Genomic DNA, 20,725 nt, shown 5'->3' with positions numbered 1-20,725 from the left:
AAGATTGAGAATTGAGAATGGAAATGAGAGAATTTAGATGAGAACTGTGTAGTGTGGTGTGCTTTTTGGTGTGGAAGTGAGGGTATTTATAGATGAAAATGTGTATTTTTGGGGAATAAATTGAAAAATAAATTATAAGTGGGTAGAAAACGGATATAATTTTTTGGGAAGTGGGAAAATATATATTTTTTTAATCAGATTTTTTAATTAAAATCCGATTTTTTTTAAAAAAAATTTTAATTGCCAACGACTATCCGTTGGCCAATAGGAAGCTGCCACGTCGCCTGCTCGCTGGCACGGACGTGCTCGATGCATCGAGCAGCGCCGTGCCAGCGGCAAGAGCGCAGCGGCGGACAGTTCATCCGCGCCGCTGGCACGGACGGACGGACGAGCTTGTGCTCGCCGATGTGGATGCTCTAACAATCCAAATCAGTGATATTTTGTGAGTGTAAAATGTAAATAAATAGATAATACTTTTAAGTTTGAGTTTGGTATCTAAAATAAATTTGAATTTAGGATAAATAATCATACGTCAAATCTCATTTTTGGTGTAGAAAATTTTTCCAATCACACTACAAACCAAAACTCATTTTTACGTTTTTCCAAATAAGAGTATGTAACAGCTGAGTAAAATTAATTTTTAGTTTGACATATACTCAATAATAGAGTCTCATTTACATTATTCTATTTGTTACTTTATTTTTTCTCCACTATAGTTATTTGTTATAATTTTTTTCACAACAAGTGCGAACAAGCAAACGTTTCATATTTAACGAGACAGAGAGAATATTTATTACGAAGTAGCGCAAATATGCATCATAACATTCATCAGATAGTAAATTTGCATTTCACTTTTTTATTTAATAGCGAATTGCCATTCTTTTTCTATTTTTTCTTCGGTACCAATTTTTGTTTTTCAAAATTCAAACAAGATGAGCTAATTGCCTATACTATTGTAAAAAAATTGACTTCCTTTGCAAACCTACATTTCATTGCACATGCCATCACAAAGAGTATAGGGTAACGTGAGATATAATTAACTCTTTCTATCAAGAAGATTAAATTATAAGTACTCGGCCTTGCCTTCTAGTGATAAACATTCATAAAAAACTCCTGGTGTGATAAAATGTAATATTGACGCCGTTGTATTCGAGAGCTAAAGAAAAGTTGGTTGTGACTTGTGGGGCGGTTGTTTGAGATTTTGAAGGGATGTTGGTAGCGGCGATGTGTGAATTGGTGGGAAGGGTGGCTGACCCATCTATGGCAGAGCTCATTAGCTTGAAAGAGGTGCTGAATTGGGTCAAAAGAAGAGGATGGAAGGAGATAGAGTTTGAAATGGATGCCCAAACGGTAGTACTCGCGGTGACAGGTTTACGGAAGGATGAATCTATCTTTGGGGCAGTGGTAGAGAGTTGTCGTCAACTTTTGAAAGATGTCTCTGGATCCTCTATGTGGCTCGTAAGGCGATCAACGAATCAAGTTGTCCACACGCTTGCTCGGGCATCGGGTTCTATAGCCGAGAGCAAGTTTTGGTTGAATTGCATTCCAATTTTTATTCGTGATGTAATCGCTATTGATTTGTTTGAATAATATATCATATTTGGTGTAAAAAAAACTCCTGGTATGATTTTGGCACCAAAATATTTTAATTGAACTTTAATACTTAAAACATAGTTTTATTTTGACAGGCGAATTATTAAGGACTAAAGCTTTGTTTTAATCAGAGCACCCACAACCGTGTTCTTGCCAACGAGCACAGTTGTGGGCCCGACGACACTTTTTCTGCCTGCTCTTAGGCAAGAGCACAACACCCACAGTTGTGCTCTTCCGCAAAGACGAGCACAAGGGTCCCACCATTCTATTATTCAATTTAAATAAAAACATTTCCACAAAATTAAAATACATTACACATACCCGGAATAATATTACAAAATACATTAAAAATTAAAAATTACATAATTAAAATTCTAAAAATTAAAATTTTCATAATTAAACTCTTAAAAAATAAAAATTACATAATTAAATTCATAAAATTTTAAAAACCCACTACTCGTTGCCGAATTTAGCCCACATGTGTTTGATTAGGTCTTCTTGTAGCTTAATGTGGGTTCGGGTATCGCACATTGTGTGCCTTGTTTCGATCCTCTCACCCACCGTCGTATGGACACATCGGCGTGGGGGAGACCTCGCGGTTGAGCTTCCGGCTTCATCCTCGTCGTAGAAGCTAGCCGCCCTAGGTCCTTCGTCGGCTATAATCATGTTGTGTAAGATAATACACGTGTACATGATGTCGGCTATATTATTCGCGTACCACAGCCGAGCCGGGGCCTTCACAATGTTGAATTGGGCTTGAAGGACCCCAAAGGCTCTTTCGACGTCTTTCCGAGCGGACTCTTGACGCTGTGCAAAAAGAACTCGTCTTGGGTCTTGCGGGTTGCTGAGCGTCTTCACGAAAGTCGACCACCTTGGGTAGATACCATCGGCGAGATAGTAACCCATATGGTATTTCCGTTGACGGTGAAGTCGATCGCCGGTGCTACACCATTCAACACATCATTGAAGAGGGGTGAAGAATAGAGCACGTTCAAGTAGTTGTTGGATCCGGCAACCCCGAAATATGCGTGCCAAATCAGTCGACGACCGCTTCAAGGATAAGTGTTGGGCCGCCGCCTTTGTGGCCGCTTAAGTGTTGCCCCCTCCAAGCTGTCGGGCAATTCTTCCACCTCTAATGCATGCAGTCAATGCTGCCAAGCATTCCGGGAAAGCCATGGACTAATTCGTGAAGACGAAGCAACAATTAGCAATCATCTGTGGTGGGTGCCCGAAGGAATTCATCACCGAAAGCTGTACGAACGCCCTCGCAAAAAATTTTCAGACAAATGATTCCAGTGGACTCACCGACATGCAAATACTCGTCGAAGAGGTCGGCCGTTTATCCAGTAGCGAGTTGTCGGATGACACACGTACACTTCTGCAACGCCGAGATACTTTGCCGACCGGCTGCATCTGGGCCTGTTTGGAAGAATTCAACACGGGCGGACAATGTGATGACAATACGCATAAACAAACGCTTTGACATGGGAAAACGACGCCTAAAGTAATCTGCCGGAAACCGCGGCGGGTCGGCAAAATAGTCGTCAACGAGCCTTTCGTGGGCTCCTTCCCGGTCACGATGGATGTAGCGGCGACTCTAGTTGGTTGAGGAGGAGGGGCGGGGGTATTCGCTGCGACATATGCTTCATAAGCGGCACGATGTTGTTCGTAGTATTCTTGTTCTTTGCGCTCCGCTTCCGCAATGAGATGGTGAAATCCATTTGAGGTTTTGAGTGAGAGATGAAGGTGTATATAAGTTGTATGAAAAATATGAATGAGAGATGAATGAGAGATGATTTGATGTGAAAAATGGATGATGAATGTATGTATTTATAGATGATTTTGGGGGAAAAAAATAAAAAAAATACATAAAAACGGGCAAAAACGGGTATTTTTTTGGGATTGGGAAAATATTTTTTTCATTTTTTGGTATTATTTTCGATTTTTAAAAAAATAATAATAATAAAAATTTCCAACGGATATGTCGTTGGCCAATCACACGCTGCCACATCGCCTGCTCGCTGGCACGGACATGCTCGATGCATCGAGCAGCGCCGTGCCAGCGGCTCGAGCACAGCAGCGGACGACGTCTTCCGTGCCGCTGGCACGGACGGACGGACGCCGTCCGTCCACCGTTGATGCTCTTTATTATGCTCAATAATCAACAAAGAAAATTTAAAAAATGTGTATATGGTCAAAAGTCGCATTCACAGATTAAATAAATATATAAATCGCACACAGGAGAAGAATCTCTCTCCTCTCTCTCTGTCACTGGTCTAAAGGTAGGCAGCAGCTGCAAAATTGATTCGAATTGTAGAAGATTTAATCTGTTTCAACTTCCAAATAATTCAATGCTATTTATCTCCACATTAGTGTAGCAGTCAGTTCAATTGGTTTTGGTGGGCTACTAGCTCTTGTTTCTCTCTCCATTGCAAATGGCTTCCTCCTCCCATTTCCTCTGTAGTCACGCTTCCTACAATCACAAACCACATTTCAATTCATTCACCAACGCCACCCTTCCTCAATTCTCATCCTTTAAGCCACATGGCTCCTCTGCTTTCCCCAAAAAGATCCAGTCTTCAAGAATCAAAGCCACGGCTTCTGATTCCACCACCGGCAGAAAACAGCTAGAGGTATCAAAATTCTGAAATTACAACTCAATTTTGATTTTCACAAATTCACTCAACATTTAATTGTAGTTTCTTCTTTGTTAGTTAGGGCTTTGCTTATTTGAAATTGTTTCGTCATGTTTTTGTGTTGTGATATGTATTTTACTCCTAATTTGCCTAATTATTTGGAGTGGGGGAATTTATGGGTTCTGTGATTGCGGTGGTAGGTGGTATATGATCTTGAGAATAAGTTAAATAAGTTAGCTGATGAAGTGGATAGGGAAGCTGGGATTTCAAGACTCACTCTTTTTTCGCCTTGCAAGGTAAGATAAATCTGTTATTTAGCCCCAAATCGCTTTTTCGAGGATGTTATTCAACTTTAGTCTTTTGTGATGCACAGATTAACGTTTTCCTAAGAATAACTGGCAAACGAGCTGATGGATTCCATGATTTGGCTTCTCTTTTTCATGTAAGCTTGCTCGCTCCTCTCGATTAAGCAACTAACTGTTTGTTGTCTCGTTCGTCTTAAGGTGATATGAGAGAGCTTCTGATATGATATGGTTATTGATGAACCATTTCTTCTTTTAAACTTCAGGTTATCAGCCTAGGAGATAAAATAAAGTTCTCATTGTCCCCATCTAAATCAATGGACCGTTTGTCAACCAATGTGCCTGGAGTTCCTCTTGACGAGAGAAATTTGGTATACTGATATCCTTTTTCTTCCTTGCCATTTCATTTTTGTAAAGAGATCTTTTCATTTCATTTTGTTGTTCCATTTTGCAGATAATAAAGGCTCTTAATCTCTTCAGGAAAAAGACAGGGATTGACAACCACTTTTGGGTGAATTTTTGTAATTTAAAGCTATTGACTTCTTAATGGAGTGTAATTCACCCGATTTGAGCATGTCTTCCTTGTGTGCATATCTAGATTCATCTTGACAAGAAGGTGCCGACGGGAGCTGGCCTTGGTGGTGGCAGCAGCAATGCTGCTACTGCTTTGTGGGCAGCAAATCAGTTTAGTGGTTGCGTTGCTAGTGAAAAGGATCTCCAGGAGTGGTCGGGTGAGATTGGCTCTGATATTCCCTTCTTCTTCTCTCATGGTGCTGCATATTGTACGGGTAGAGGAGAGGTAGGTCCTAAGTTTGGGTGAATTCAAACTGCCATCTGTTGTTTATGTCTTTCAGCTTTTGATATCATCGTTTATAGTATGTGTCAATTTTGAATAAGCACAAAACATTTAATGACAATTAACATGCTTAGACATCTGATTCTAGTTATTGGAAACTATATAACTGAGTTCTTAGTCAAGGTAAACCTGATATTCCTCACTTAGTGCAATTCACAAATACATAATGCTGGATGCAAAAGCATTCTCGAGTAATGAGGTTTTCCTATGGTTTTTGAGAACCAAGCATTTTGTGGTAGTGCACATATGCTTAGACATCTGATTCTGGTTACTGAAATCTATAGAAGTTAATCAAGGTAGACTAGGATATTATATTATCTCTCACCTAGCACAGTTCACTTGCATATAATGAATCATGTGGATTAATATGTTCCCAAACACTATGTGAAGCGTACGACATTCATGAAATGTAGTATACTAGTACTTATTATCTCTTAATTGTTTAGGTTGTCAAAGATATTTCTCCACCTGTACCTCTTGATCTTCCTATGGTTCTCATCAAACCGCAAGAGGCATGCCCCACTGGTGAAGTTTACAAGGTAGTATAGCTCATTAAACTTACTGGATAAAGCAAAACTGGCAACGGACTGACTTAACATCATACTCATATTACATTGTTTCCAAATCTCAGCGTCTTCGGGTGGACCAGACTAGCCAAATTGATCCTTTGGTGTTGCTAGAGAAGATATCAAAGGGTGGAATCTCTCAGGATGTTTGTGTTAATGATCTTGGTATGAACTAGGAACACTTTCATGTCTGTTTTATTTTCTATTTCTTCAAGTGCAAGCCTAGAAAATTTTCATAGAATGGCTCAGGACTTTTGGTTTTTGAAACAGAACTAGTCCATATAAGAATACTATGCAACGTTTTATTGTTATTTGTGTTTACTAAATCATAAATACTCACAACATACATAAAAGGTTTCAGGTAGGTAAATGAGCTCACTTTGAGTCTCAGAATAAAAATTGGCGGTGTCTTAACGCCTTCCAGAGTCGTATTTGTATCATCTGGTTTTCAGGTAGAGTGGTGAGAGTTGATTTGGCTTCGTTTTACTGCAGAACCTCCTGCTTTTGAAGTTGTTCCATCACTAAAAAGACTGAAACAGCGCATAGCTGCAGCAGGTAGAGGGCAGTATGACGCGGTGTTCATGTCCGGAAGGTATGTTTCATATATCTAACTAACTGAGATTACTTGGTCAGGAGGTTCTCATTGTAAAGTGTTTTCTCATTGTGCGACACGTTGTTACTAATATGGTTCCTTTGATTCAGTGGGAGTACTATTGTGGGTGTGGGTTCTCCCGATCCACCTCAGTTTGTTTACGATGATGAAGAGTACAAAAACGTCTTTTTATCAGGTACGTGACTCAGTAATGCCATGCCTTACTACATTTGTGGTGGGAAATCTTGTTGGCTGTATACCAAGCTGAGAATTTTGATGACAAACTCCATGAGTTGTTACTATTGACTCGAGAGAAATTTGCATGTATTTTTATGTGGAATGGATGATTTGAATGCAGAGGCTAAGTTCATCACGAGGGCAGCTGGACAATGGTATTCGGAGCCTTTTTCAACCGATGATGAATCAATATCCTTTGAGAAGCGCGTGGAATAGTCTGAAGTCGGGCTTGTACAAGTGTCGTGCTGCTACGCGAATAATACCCCAACAAATTCGCCTTCCTTCCATACAAATGCAATAAACGTTGTACTTCTCCATGGATCTCAAAATTGCGATTCATTCAACACCCAATGCAAGTTGCAATCCCATTTTAAATTTGGCGATTTCTATAGACTTCATTATATTCTTTTACTTCTTAGTAATCTGAAGTCAAAGGTAAAACAACACAACACAGCACAGCTGAGATATGGATTAGGGGGGTACAATAAAAGAAACAGAAAATGACATTAAAAGAATTTGAATTTAGATGCCTCTTCTTTTGTCCTGTAAGATTTGGCAATACACAATAAGAGAAGCATATTCATTCCTTGTCTTTGTTTTTTTTTATTCTTTAGTTGTCCTCCCCCACTCCTGTTTATAGCGTAGGGGAAGAAACAAACTGTCTGGGCAAACTGAAAAGGTCTCTCTCTTCAAACGGAGAAGTCCACTCCCAAGAACCACCGCTACCAGCTGCATTCGGTTCTGTCGCCTCCTGAATTGATGATGCCCCGTTCCCACCAGATACAGCCGGTCTGATCGCGGACTTGACACCCATTCCATAACCAAATGTATCCAATGTATGCGTCGTATTGTTCTGCAAAGAGTAGTTTGTACCATTCCACAACCCATTCAGCCGGGGCCCAGGATCTAGACTCCAATCTATGTTGGTATAATCACATTGTAACATCGAGCTTCCTGTGCTCCAGTCCACCGGAGACGAAGACCCCGATGAGCCACTTGCACCCAGCCCTGAGAATAGTCCAAGGGATGAAGCAGCCGAAAGTGTTGGTGAGGCACCACCTTTATTCCACGAACCATTTCCTCTCGTGCTCCCCTGGGGATCCATCGAGCTAAACTGCGTCTGTGACTGGTAATGCCCTGGGTTGTACATTAGATTTGATCCAACACCACCAGGACTAATGCTTCTAGGTGGTACCAACCCATTGGGCTTCCCCACGTCAACATTGTTAGGATACCAACCCATAGCCGTTCCGGGAGGAGATGAGCTGATACTTGAGGTGGGAGGAGCCTGCTTTGAGTTGACAGATTGGGGCCGCTGCATAACAATGACTGGTTCTCTCACAGACCCAAGCTGCAAATTCTTCAATCCATTTCCCACAGCAAGAGAACGTGCTTCCATCTTGACTGGAGGTGCCGACGCCTGCAAAGGCGAGGCTAGCGAACAAGAGGCTGAAGGATTGGGTCCTGAACCAGGCCACCTTTTATCTGCAGGTCCAGCAATCTGCTGTGGCTTGGTCCAATCTATTTTAGGTGGAATCTTCTTTAACACCTGCATACTTTTCATCCCAGGATCCATGGGAGCCCCTACTGTCACTGGATTTTTGGTATAGTTGAAATCTTTTTCATCCCTTTTTTGTAGTGTGATAGAAGATGAAGTCGGTTTGGCCTGTACTCTCATTGCATTGTGACTCGTTGCAATAGCTAGCTTGCCATTGGCTATAGTTGGAGGATCACCAGTTTCTTCGGGCTTGGAAGGGATATCAGGAAGCTCTTGTTTCTGCGTTTTCAACATTTCTTCAGCCTTCTCAAGGTCACCCTCAAAAGTAACAATAGCCCTTTCCACCTCCTGCTTCGAGGCCTTATACCTTGACTCCATGTCAGTAATTCGTGCAAGTTCTTCTGATAAGTCAATTTTCAAATTCCCCCCACTATCAAGATTATGTTCCATAGGCTTGTCTTCTTCACCTCCTTCAAAAAGCCACGCTACTGATTCCTCTACTTTACCTTCATTTAGTATGAGAGCCATTGTAGCCCGTTCATGAGAGAAACCCATGGAAACAAGCTGTTGAGCAAGTGCTTCGAGCTTTCTCGACATGAGATAACCACTGCAGCGCTCATGTAGTTCTTGAGCTCGTCTCTCCTTTTGCCGCTGATGTTTCCTCTCATTTTTCTGGCGTATTTTTTCTCTTTTGTCATTATCAGCCCCAGGTACTGAGTCCTGCCTTGATGTGGGCCGAGATGCTTTGTCTTTATGGTCTTCTGACTCACCGGACCAACTGCCATTATTGGAAACAGAGTCATACTCAACGCCAGTTACAGATGTATTCCCGTTCTGATCATCCGTATCGTCTATATTACGAAAACGGCTATTAACATGAAGTGAACTGGTAGAAGGCACTGGTGGAGCCTCAAATGTATGGAAAGTTCCCAATAGAGGATTGTAACCACTTGATGGGATCCCACCGTTGGTGCTAACCTGTCCTGAAGGCTTTGAAGAACCCTTTGGAGGTTCCTTGCCAGGCTTTTTGTCTTTGGATTTAGATCTAGATGCAGGAGACATGGCTCAACTCGTAGTTCTAATAGCTGCAACAAGGACAAAAACTCCATTAGGAACCTACCCCAAAATAAAAAAAAAATACTCCTACAGTAAAATGAAATTAAATGGTACAGAGAGGACAAATTTTCTTTGATACTTAGTAAATAAAGCACCATCTTCAAAATGTTATTACAGATGTGCAACTGTAACAGGTATAGTGACAGCAGAAACATAAAAAAGAAAAATATCCAGCAAAGGCAGAAATCTACCACATAAATTCCCCAAAATGAGAAAAGGATCCCAACTACACATATATCTCATCCTGGATACATAAAGAATAGTAAATAAACGAACAGTGAGGAAATTCAAAATGCATCTATCAAATGAGTAGGTCAATGCGGCAAAACAACAATAAATATCTCCACCATGACCTCTAGAAACAAACAAAACTAATCCCACATCAAGTATCATAAGTAAATCTAACCACAACAAGTGCATCTAATGCTTAAACATAGAAACTGGGGAATGAATATGATGTTGAACCAATTGAACTTTCATGCAATTCTCCTAACATGAATAATATTACTAACATGACACGCTGAGAGTGAAGCTAACACAAAACATGACTAATATCAGATATTGTCCTGTCGTCCTCTTAAGATGCATTTAAGATCCCTATACCTACATTAACAAAGTTAAGAAGTTAAATAAGGAATTTTGTCACTTGCACAATTATCTTAATGGCATTTAAAATACAATTACAAGGTTAATTACATCATGTTGTCCATTCCAGATCTGATAATACTGTTAAGCATCTCAAATTTCCTAATATGCTACTCAGCAGTCAGTAACAAGAGTTCCATCATTTTTCTTCCATACTTTTGCAGCTGAGCAAAACTCCTTCAGATTGATCCTTCCATGTTGTACATTTATCTTATGATACGAAATGTCTCAACAAAACACATACTCATCAAAATTCAACATTTATGATTGATGTACTAAAGAGTTGGCAAAATCAAGTTATGAGAGCCTTAATTCGATACCACATTTTTATCTCTCTCCACATACACTTAAAAGACTCAAACCAAACATTTCTTGGTCTTTATAATCACATTAACTTCTCTCTTTTCATCTTTCCAATCAGTTCCCCATGCGATAATCCTAGACTATAAAACCCAAAGTTAAAAAACAATGAACACATAGATTTTATTCCCATTTTATGTCATCCACAAAGCATTTAACTTCGAACTTTCTGATGTTAAAAAAATGCATCAAAGCAGAAATCAATCTCATGACCGAAAACCAAACATTAAAAACACCAAACCATTGCAATGTACTGTATACTATTTCATTAAAACGGAGAAATCTAATCTTCAAAAAAATCTAGAAGGAGACATAAGAGAGCACAGCAAATCTGAAAGCACGCCCTGTATCAACACCCAATGCCACATGAAGATTAACCAATCCCAAAATCCAACGCATCAATTGGCAGGGGTAAAAAAACTATCGAGCTACCAAAATTCACCCGGAAGAGGAATCGACAAAATCAAACGCCCCTAGCCAATTTCTTTCATTCAGAGCCCCATTCTATGAAGAAAATTCACATTTTAAAGCTAGGAAAATATAAAGCAAGGAGAAGAAATGCTGCCCCCTCCCAACCCTAGGCATATGCATCGACCACAAATAGATTCAACGCCTCACCTCTAGCGGATCGACAGATGGAGACAAGGAAACTTGTCAATTCAAAGCGTTTTCGCTCGGAAAATGGAGACTCGGATTTGGTTTCAGAGGGAGAAATCGCGAGAGAAATTTAGAGAGAGAAAGAGCAGAGTTGCGAAATGGATGGGATATATATATATATATGTCCTATTACTCTAGAGAGAGAGAGAGGCTGAAAAATGAATTGAATCAACCCGGGATTAGGGTTTTCTTCTTCATATTTTTAATTACGAAAAACAAAAATAAAAATAGAGGGACGGCCACGTTGCCATTGTGGATGTGGGAAGTATCCAGTGTAGCCGCACTCTATACAACTCCAAATAAGGGCTTTCCCGTGGCTTTCGCCCACCAATAATCCAATAATAGCCCAGCCACAAACTCCTCCGGTCACATCATCAGCACTAAAAATTCTCCTGCCATATCATCAGGACAAGCAAATAGCCCATTAATAGCCTAGCCACATCATCCCTAATTATATAAAACAAATAATTCACAATCACACAAAATAAGGAATTAAATTTACGACACAAATACGGGAAAATCCAATTATTTTATTTAAATTTTAAAAAAAGTACATTTAAAAAAATTACATAATTAAAAAAAACTAACGCCGTGCAATCTTCCGCGCCCACAACTCTTCAATTAAATCCTTTTAGAGTCGAATATGAGCATTCGTTTGGCGCATGTCGGCATGTGTTTGGAGGAGGCCGGCTTCATCGTGCGGGACCCCATTTCGTACGTTGGGGGCGGCTATGCCGTGGCTTGGACCGGCTTCATTATCGTCGTTGGCCCAACTAGTCAGTCGTACACCTTCATCTTCGACAATCATGTTGTGCATGATAATTGCCGCCCATCGAGACTGGAGCACACCAAATGCGCACTCCACGTTCCGCAAAGTAGGCCTTCCCCTCATCCGATGCGCATCTGATCGTCTTCACAAAGACGGGCCACCTATGGTATATCCCATCCTCCAAGTAGTAGCTCATATCATGTTGGGTCCCGTTGACAATAAAACTGATGGCCGGACCGACGCCCTGGCACTGCTCGTTGAAAAGGGGCGACGGGTTGAGGACGTTGAGGTCGTTGTTCGACCCGGCTATCCCAAAATACGCATGCCAACTCCATAGTCGGTAGTCAGCAACGGCCTCCAGGATCATCGTGGGATTCTTTCCCTTGTAGCCGGTCGTGTGGAACCCCTTCCAGGAAGCGGGACAGTTCTTCCACTCCCAATGCATACAATCTATGCTGCCTAACATACCCGGGAACCCATGCTTCTCCCCGTGCATCTGCATCAGATACTGGCAGTCTTCGAGAGTAGGGCTTCGAAGGTACTGATCACGGAAAATTTCAATCACGCCCTGATAGAAATACTTCATGCATTCAAGGGCAGTCGGCTCACCGATGTGGAGGTACTCGTCCCACATGTCTCCCGCTCCTCCGTAGGCCAACTGCCTGATTGCCGTAGTGCACTTTTGAATAGGTCTGTGGCCGGGTATGCTAGCCGCATCGTGCCTGAAGCGGAAATACAGATATCGCTGCTCCAAGGCGTTAACAATACGCATAAACAGGGCTATGTTCATCCTAAAACGACGCCTGGAATGGTTGTCGTTGAACCGCGGCTTCTGTATGAAGTAGTCTGCGTATAGGCGCTGATGTGCCGGCTGCAAGGCCCTCTGCAGCAGCCGATCAATCTCACGGTTCGTATAGGCCTCTAACGCTTCGTTCATTCGACGATCGTACTCCTCATCATCCCCACCACTACTACCACATTTCCCGTTGTTGATTTTGTACAGAAATTAAGATAGAGAGAGTACTCGTTAAAACAAGTGGTGCGAATGAAAATGACGTGCAAATCGCGTATGTATAGTGTTTCGAAAATTAAAAAAAATATATTAAATTCGTTCGCCGATTGCTCGCCGGTCCTGAGCCTGCACTCGCGGCGAGCAGACCGGCGAGCGCTTGCGAATCGGCCAAAGCTCGCCGATTTTTTCGCCGAAATGGCTCTCGCCGGTTCCAATGGTTCGGCGAGCGGACCGGCGAGCACTGGAAATTGGCTAGCCGGCCCGCTCGCCGCCATTGGAGATGCTCTAACTGATTGTACATTTCTCACATATATACACTCCAAGAGATGGTACAACCATAAAATGGTTGTGTTACAAGAGCTAAGCTAATGTGGGGGTTCCATTTGACCACAACTGAAATTGGTAAGAAAAAATATATGAAATTGGATTAACCGATAACTGACGTGAAAATATACTCCTATACTAGTATTAAAAATTATATTTTCAAATTATATACCGATGTCAATTACTCTCTCCTTCCCACAACAATATTAACGTTTTCCTTTTTAGTCTATTCCACAAGAATATATACTTTTTAATTTTGAAAATAAAATTCTTTTAATATTTTTATTATTTTTTCTCTCTATCTTTCTCTTCAATTTGCTATACGTCATTAATATAAGATGGCAGGTAAATATAGATTGCATTCGATAAATTTTATAAATGTTATTATCAAAATCATATTTTTCATATCATAAATCATTTAAACCATATAAATACTATATGATCTACTTTTATTGATGGTAATTAAAAAATTATTATTGATTCAGTTTACTATACATAATAAGGATAGTAAAATCAATTTCTACTATTACCTATTTTTGTCCTTTGATTTATCAGCATTTTTATTTTAGTCAGATCACATCAGATCAGTTTCATTTTCCGCCATAACTTAAATTACCAATTTAATCATTTTTCTTGTTAATTTGATAAAAAAAATGAATTCTAAAACAAACAGATAGAGTTTGTTTGTTCAAAGGACTAATAAATATGAATCTTATTGGTGTAAGAAGCATAGACATACCCAATATATGTTTTTGCATTTCTCAAATAAAGCCTAGCACATATCAACCAAAAATGAAACATAAAATGGTGACAAGGAAAAAGACGAAGAAGGTGCTATGAGTTAGATTAACATTTGGCTGTTAGAATTTTTAGGCCTCCACATGACTAATTTAATGTGTATGGTTATCTTTCAGTTGTCCAATTAAAGTGATCCAATAAAGATTAAGTTTGGGCTTAAAAGTGTATTTATTTGTTATGGAAATAAGTGTAGATACCATGTGGATTTTCTATTTGATGAGGGACCGAATAGAAAATAAATGGGTTTATATTTAATATAAATATAAACTAGGGTTATGGTCCCCAGACGTCAGAAGAACGTTCAATATCTCTGTATTCTCTCGGCAGACTATTGTGAAGGACATCTCAGATCGTTTGGAAGATCCATAGCCGCTGCAAAGCAATTCCACCGTTTAATTCGTTATGGATCAAGGTATGCTTCCGCTCTACAGTTTATGCTCCTTCTCCGTTGTTTTTGGTTAATCATCATAGAGAGCTTTATGTAATTGTTCACTCAATTATTCCAACAAGTGGTATCAGAGCCACTCTATTAATGATTCTCTGATAATTGAAAAGGGGGAATTAGGGTTTTATATTCTTATTCGTATTTTAGAATTCAAGAAATTAAATTTCTTGATATTAGGGTGTGTGGAGACTTTTCTTCAATTCGTGAATTAAAAATCCCAAATGATTCGCGTTTATATGGTTTTGGAAATTTTCAATTCCAGTTTATAATTATGCGCGCATGAGAATGAATTGTGATTTTGTATTCACTGGTCTATGGTATTTTTTAGTTAAGAATTTGAGTACGGATAAGCATGCTGTTTTGAATTGGTTGGTTTCTATGATTTTATATGGCCGCCGTTTTTCTTGATATTAGGGCTCAGGAAAAATAATATGGTATGCATGTTTCGGTGGAATGAATTAATTTAATTCATAGTTGATCATGCGTGCTTATCGAGATGGTAGAACGAATAAGTTTGATTTATGGAGAATTGATTAGGTTTGCATATGGTGAACCGTGATTTGAGATTTTCTTTCATGTTTTTCTCGGTTAGTATTATTTGGCTAATCGGAATTGAGAACTTAGAATTCATGATTATTTGGTTAGGTTAATTCTGTCTCAGTAAAGAAATTCACAAATTGTGTTTTCTTGTTTGGTGACTAAGGTTCCGTTCTTGCTTGCTTTGGTGAATCCATAAAATCCATGGTTTGTATTTTATGGATTTATTTGGTTGATTTTTGACGTTGCTTTTGGTAGTTTATATTCATTATTTTCGTTGTTGGGAACATCAAAATTTGGATTTTATCGATTTTAATGAAAATCGGATTTGAAAAAATTATACGGAATCCCATTAGGAGTCGGCAATTTGCGATTTGCTGGGGATTCATTAGACTGGCCGTCAGGATTCAACGACTTTCTGAGTTCGTGAGGTATGCGAACCCATTGACTCGTTGGCTAGCCACTGTATTCCAAAAAGTTATCAACGACTTGCTTGCAAGCGTTTGTATTCAGTTTTAAAATTATAAATTCAAATTTTTGGGTACATCTCATGTTCCTTATTTTCTACTAATGAGTGTGTATTTTAATGCGGATATTAGTCGGCCAAAAGGAAGATTAATATTTGGCACGAAATATACATATACTTGTGGTAATAAATACGTGACAATTATTCAGTTTCTTGTGAGTGATGTGATGCCAAAAGGTGGACGCTACTTAACAAGATCTTATTGTCAGTATTTAACCACTGTAAGGAGGTCGCCATTTACAAGTTCATATTACTGTCAAAAGACTTGATGTGGATGTTGTGCTCGGAACCTCGTAATGTTTTACTAATATTCAAAATAGATTAGTCAAAACATGACGTTGCCAAAGCAACCTCTCTTGTCTAGACTTCTTTATTGCGAATATTAGGACGGTGAAGTGTGTGTATTTTAATGCGGATATTAGTCGGCCCAAAGGAAGATTATTATTTGGCACGAGATACACACATACCTGTGGTGGTAAGTACGTGACAATTATCCAGTTTATCGTGTGAGTAGTGTGATGCCCAAAGGTGGACATTGCTTGACATGATTTTATTGTCAGTTTTGATCACTACAAAGAGGTTGCCACTTACAAGTTTATATTACTGTCCAAAGACTTGATTTAAATGTTGTGCCGGTACCTCGAGATGTTACCTTCTTATTTGGATTTTAGAATGTGAGCATGACAACTATTTTGGTTCTCTGTTCAATTATGATGTCTGCTTTTGCAGTTTCTTCCAACATGAACAATATGTTAGTGTTGAATGGGTCAAATTTTAAGGATTGCAAAGATTATATTCTAATTACTCTTGGATCTGGATTACGTGCTAAGGACCGAGCAATTTATTTCTCGTATGGATAATAGTACTCTTGATCCAAGGAGAAACTATGAGAAGTGAAAATGCATAAATCGCGTAAGTCTAATGATCATTAAGTACAGCATCCTAGAAGCCTTTCGAGGCACTACATTTTAGAATATTACTGAGGTCAGGCCAATGTATACCTTGTCAAAATTAAGGAACGTTTTGCGAAAAACATTAAGGCTGAGACAAGCGTGTATGATCTCAATAAAGTATAAAGGCAAAGGCAACATAATGGAGCACATTATGAAGATGTCTCACGTTGCTTCACTTAAGCTTGAATTCTAAAGACTTGCTTGTGCATTTGGTGTTGCACATCTGGTCAATGTATCAAGAAATAAAGTAAAGGGCATTAAGAAAAAGTGTAATGAGAATGCTGCTATGGATAAGGGTTCATCACAAAAGAAACAACATAAGGATAATGATAGTTGTTTCGTTTGTGGTAAACAAGGATATATAAAGAAGAATTGTAAATATCACGCATGGCATGCAAAGGAAGTTACAATTCTTGTTTTGGTCTGTTTTGAAGTTAATTTGAATTTAATCCCTAATGATATTTAGTGGGTAGATTTTGGTGCTACTGCTCACATAAGGTTATTAATGTAAGGCTTTCTGAGCTACCAAAAGGTCAATTGATGGTGAAAGATACATCTATGCGAGATATGACAAGTCGGTGGAAGTATAGACTATTGGGCATTGTAGATTGTTATTAAAGACTGGAATTATTCTGGTTTTGAAGGATACTTTATTGTACTGTCTTTAGACAGAATTTGGTTTCTATTTCTGCTTAGAACAAATTTGGTATCTCTTGTTCATTCAGAAATAGTAAAGTTCCTCCTTCAAATAATTCTAATATTGTGGGCACTGTTTCCTTAAGTGCATATAACAATCTTTGTATGCTCAATTATGTTACTTCATATTCAGAAGCCTTACATGTTGAATCAAAAGGGACTAAACAAATTAAATAATGAAAATTTGGTTAATTTATGGCACAAGTATGTAGGTCATATCTCGAAATAAAGGATTGTGAGGCTTGTGTCAGATGGTATATTGAATACACTTATCTTTTCAGATGTTGATTTGTGGTTCAATGTATTGAAGGAAAGCAGACCAAACATAAGAAATTAGGTGCCGATAGAGGTATAGACGCCCTAGAATTGATATATACAGACATTTGTGGTCATTCCCTTCACATTTTCGGAATGTTCAACAATATCTATATCAATTGTAGACGACTATTCTCATTATGGGTACCTATATTTAACCAATGAAAAGTCCGAGGTTCTAGACAAGTTCAAAATATTCAGAGCTGATGTTGAGCTCCAACTCGACAAAGGCATTAAGAAAGTCAAATCTAGCCCATGGTGGCGAATACTATTACAGAAATGACTGCTCAGGTGAACAATGTCAAAGACCTTTTGCCCTCTATTTGGAAGAGTGATTGTCCCTTAGTACACCATGCCGGGATTGCCTAGAATGAGTGGTGTAGCTAAAAGACGAAATATAACTCTTAAAGATATGTGAAGGAGTATGATTTGTCATTCTTTTTTTTAACACCTTTGCTTTGGGGAGAGGCATTAAAGACTATAGCATATATTCTCATTTGGTCATCCAGAAAAATTTAGGGATTTTTTAAATTTTATGATCCCACAAAAGGAACTAATTTGGGTCGAGATATATAGTATTCTTTGAGGATGTTGAGTTTGGGGGAAAGAATGTATTAAGGAACATTACTTTTGAGGAGGAGTCTGTATAGACACCTACTACTGCTTCTGATAATGTTCAGGTATCAATTACTATCATTGAAGAAGAAGCAGATTAAGAATCTCAAGATGATAATGTTGTAAACATTCAATCTCATGTGGATGATGTCATTTAAAGTCAATCTCAACAACCTCAATTAAGACTCTCGTAAATGGTACCACAAATTTTATAAAGTAGTTCTTTCATTTGGATTCAGAAAGAATGCTATTGATAGTTGTGTGTATCACAAGTTCAGTGGGAGCAAATGCATCTTCTTGTGGGGAATATTGCACAACACCAAGAATCACTCTCGAAGAAATTTGAGGTGAAAGATCTTGGGAGAACCTCTTTTGTATTTGGAATCGAAATAAATCGAGATAGCTCTCGAGATATTATTCGGTTGTCACGAAAGGGATATATTGGAAAAGTGCCTAAAGTATTTGAGATGCATACTTGCAAGTAAAGAAATGCCCCTATGACTAAGGGAGACCAACCTAGTCTCATTCAATGCCCTAAGATAAATCTTGAGATTTAGAAAATGCAGAAGGTTCCATATGCTTCGGTGATTGGGAGCCTAATGTGTGCTCAAGTGTTTATTAGACCCAATTTGGTTTAAATTGTTTATATGTTGGACAAATATCTCAATAACCCGATATGGATCATTATGAAGCAGCGAAACGGGTTATGAGATATTTATAGAGAACTAAGCATTACATGCTCGCATACAGAAAATCAGATCATTTGGAGAGATCTTAAGGCATTTTGATTCTGATTTTGTTAGATGTCAATACAGTAAATGATCTATTTTAGGTTACGTGTGTCTGTTGGCCGTGGAGCCATTTCGTGGAGAAGTGTTGAGCAAACACTTGTAGCTACTTCTGCCATGATAACAGAATTCGTAACTTGTTTTGGGCATCTAGTTATTGAATATGACTGTGAAATTTTGTCACTAAGCTGCATATTGTTAAAGGTATTGAAAGACCACTAAAGTTATGTTGTGACAATAACCCTGCAGTATTATATTCCAAACAACAAGAGCTCTGCTATGTCATAGTTTCTTGGTTGTAAATTAAAGTTCAGAATGGACAAATACCTATAGAGCATAAGGGAACGCATTTGATAGCAAATTCGTTCACTAAAGGACTAACACTCTAGGTCTTTCATGGGCATGTAGCCCAAATGGATGTTATGTTGTTTAAGGATACTTCCGTTCAGTGGGAGTAATTTTGGTTATTGCTCTATATTGTGTTTTGAACATGCAGTTATAAAACTCATGTTATTCTCTGCAGAAATAAAGTATTATGTTTTGTCCATTTTTTGTGTTATTTGGTTTTGGTTTGATCTTATTAAGAATTTGGGAGGACCAGTTGGAAATAGGCATATGTATGATCACCTTGCATGAAATTTTCATGCTACACTCCATAATTGATCCGTTGTTGATTATATTTGCATATGTGATTACTGATGGGTTTAATCATGAAAAAATATGGTGACTGCCTCTTTAGTCCTATGCCGGTATGGTTGATAATAAGATTGTTCGGGAATACACTATGTGATAGCATATTTGAGCGCTCATTCGGTTTGTACACATTTATTTGGTGTCATGTGTTGCCCAAGTGGGAGATTGTTAGAATTTTTGGGCTTCCACATGACTAATTTAATGTGTATTTATTTGTTATGGAAATAAGTGTAGATACCATGTGGGATTTTCTATTTGATGAGGGACCGAATAGAAAATAAAGGGGTTTATATTTAATATAAATATAAACTAGGGTTATGGTCCCCAGACGTCAGAAGAACGTTCAATATCTCTGTATTCTCTCGGTAGACTATTGTGAAGGACGTCTCTGATCGTTTGGAAGATCCATAGCCGCTGCAAAGCAATTTCACCGTTTAATTCGTTATGGATCAAGGTATGCTTCCGCTCTACAGTTTATGCTCCTTCTTCGTTGTTCTTGGTTAATTATCATAGAGAGCTTTATGTAATTGTTTACTCAATTATTCCAACATTGGCACCTTGGACTTTCTTAAATAGGATGAAGACAATCCAAAGACTACTTTCACCAAAGTAAAAACCTAGTGGCTCCATTAAACTAGTAACACAAGAATTAGTAAAACATACTTTAACATTTAATCTTACATCGACAAAAGATTGAATGTAACCACAAGGGATTTCGATAAATCTTCTAAGATGAAGGAGGATGCTCGATGTTGAGACTTTTGAATGTTTACAAAATGTTCAAAGTTTCCATGGAAAAATAAAGAGAAAAATAAAACAAGTCTTGGTCAAAAAGTCAAATCACCCGATCAGGCGTTAGTCGATTGCCCAATCGCCCGAGTCGGGCAAACCTTCTGGAAAGAAAACACGACACGTCTGAAACGCCCGATCGGGCGTTCCCTAGTCGGCAAATCGCCGATTTGGGCGAACCTTATGTCAGTCTACTTTGTTGTGCTCCCATGTGATCTCGAGCATAATTTTCGACTTTCGATTATCCACGACTCGAGCTTATTCTTCAATGCTGATCCGACGGTGAGCGTGCTCAGGACTCCTTGCATTTTCTTGGTCATAGACCTCGTCCGCAGCAAATGTAAATCCTTGATCGAGTTTGCCACATGATTTGTAATGATCAAATTCGCATCAGGTGAGACTTAACG

The 20,725-nt window shown here is 38.9% G+C and overlaps 2 protein-coding genes across 2 annotated transcripts; one reads left to right on the top strand and one right to left on the bottom strand.

The window, feature by feature from the left end:
• Positions 1-3,839: 3,839 nt before the first annotated feature.
• On the top strand, positions 3,840-7,157 carry LOC121751905 (4-diphosphocytidyl-2-C-methyl-D-erythritol kinase, chloroplastic). The gene is made up of 11 exons (XM_042146720.1): positions 3,840-4,226; positions 4,430-4,525; positions 4,603-4,671; positions 4,798-4,902; positions 4,986-5,042; positions 5,130-5,330; positions 5,834-5,926; positions 6,019-6,118; positions 6,446-6,545; positions 6,656-6,741; positions 6,904-7,157. Exons 1-11 carry the CDS (start codon positions 4,029-4,031, stop codon positions 6,996-6,998), a joined length of 1,200 nt encoding a protein of 399 aa, XP_042002654.1. The 5' UTR covers positions 3,840-4,028; the 3' UTR covers positions 6,999-7,157.
• On the bottom strand, positions 6,901-11,208 carry LOC121751904. Its single transcript, XM_042146719.1, has 2 exons — positions 11,020-11,208; positions 6,901-9,365 (listed from the first exon to the last, which is right to left on the bottom strand). The coding sequence occupies exon 2, from the start codon at positions 9,340-9,342 to the stop codon at positions 7,417-7,419; it is 1,926 nt and encodes a 641-aa protein (XP_042002653.1). The 5' UTR covers positions 9,343-9,365; positions 11,020-11,208; the 3' UTR covers positions 6,901-7,416.
• Positions 11,209-20,725: the final 9,517 nt, after the last annotated feature.

The sequence above is a fragment of the Salvia splendens genome, chromosome 10, assembly GCF_004379255.2.
Source record: "Salvia splendens isolate huo1 chromosome 10, SspV2, whole genome shotgun sequence".
Classification (NCBI taxonomy): domain Eukaryota; kingdom Viridiplantae; phylum Streptophyta; class Magnoliopsida; order Lamiales; family Lamiaceae; genus Salvia; species Salvia splendens.
The sequence above is the reverse complement of the archived record's forward strand: the minus strand, read 5'-3'. Positions and strand labels throughout refer to the sequence as shown.

Bases quoted from the DNA above. Each gene is read 5' to 3' on its own strand.
- LOC121751905 (XM_042146720.1), top strand. From the start codon at position 4,029: ATGGCTTCCTCCTCCCATTTCCTCTGTAGTCACGCTTCCTACAATCAC. The intron at 5,927-6,018 runs GTAGTATAGCTC...TCCAAATCTCAG, and splicing joins CCACTGGTGAAGTTTACAAG to CGTCTTCGGGTGGACCAGAC. The intron at 6,119-6,445 runs GTATGAACTAGG...GTTTTACTGCAG, and splicing joins TGTTTGTGTTAATGATCTTG to AACCTCCTGCTTTTGAAGTT.
- LOC121751904 (XM_042146719.1), bottom strand. From the start codon at position 9,342: ATGTCTCCTGCATCTAGATCTAAATCCAAAGACAAAAAGCCTGGCAAG.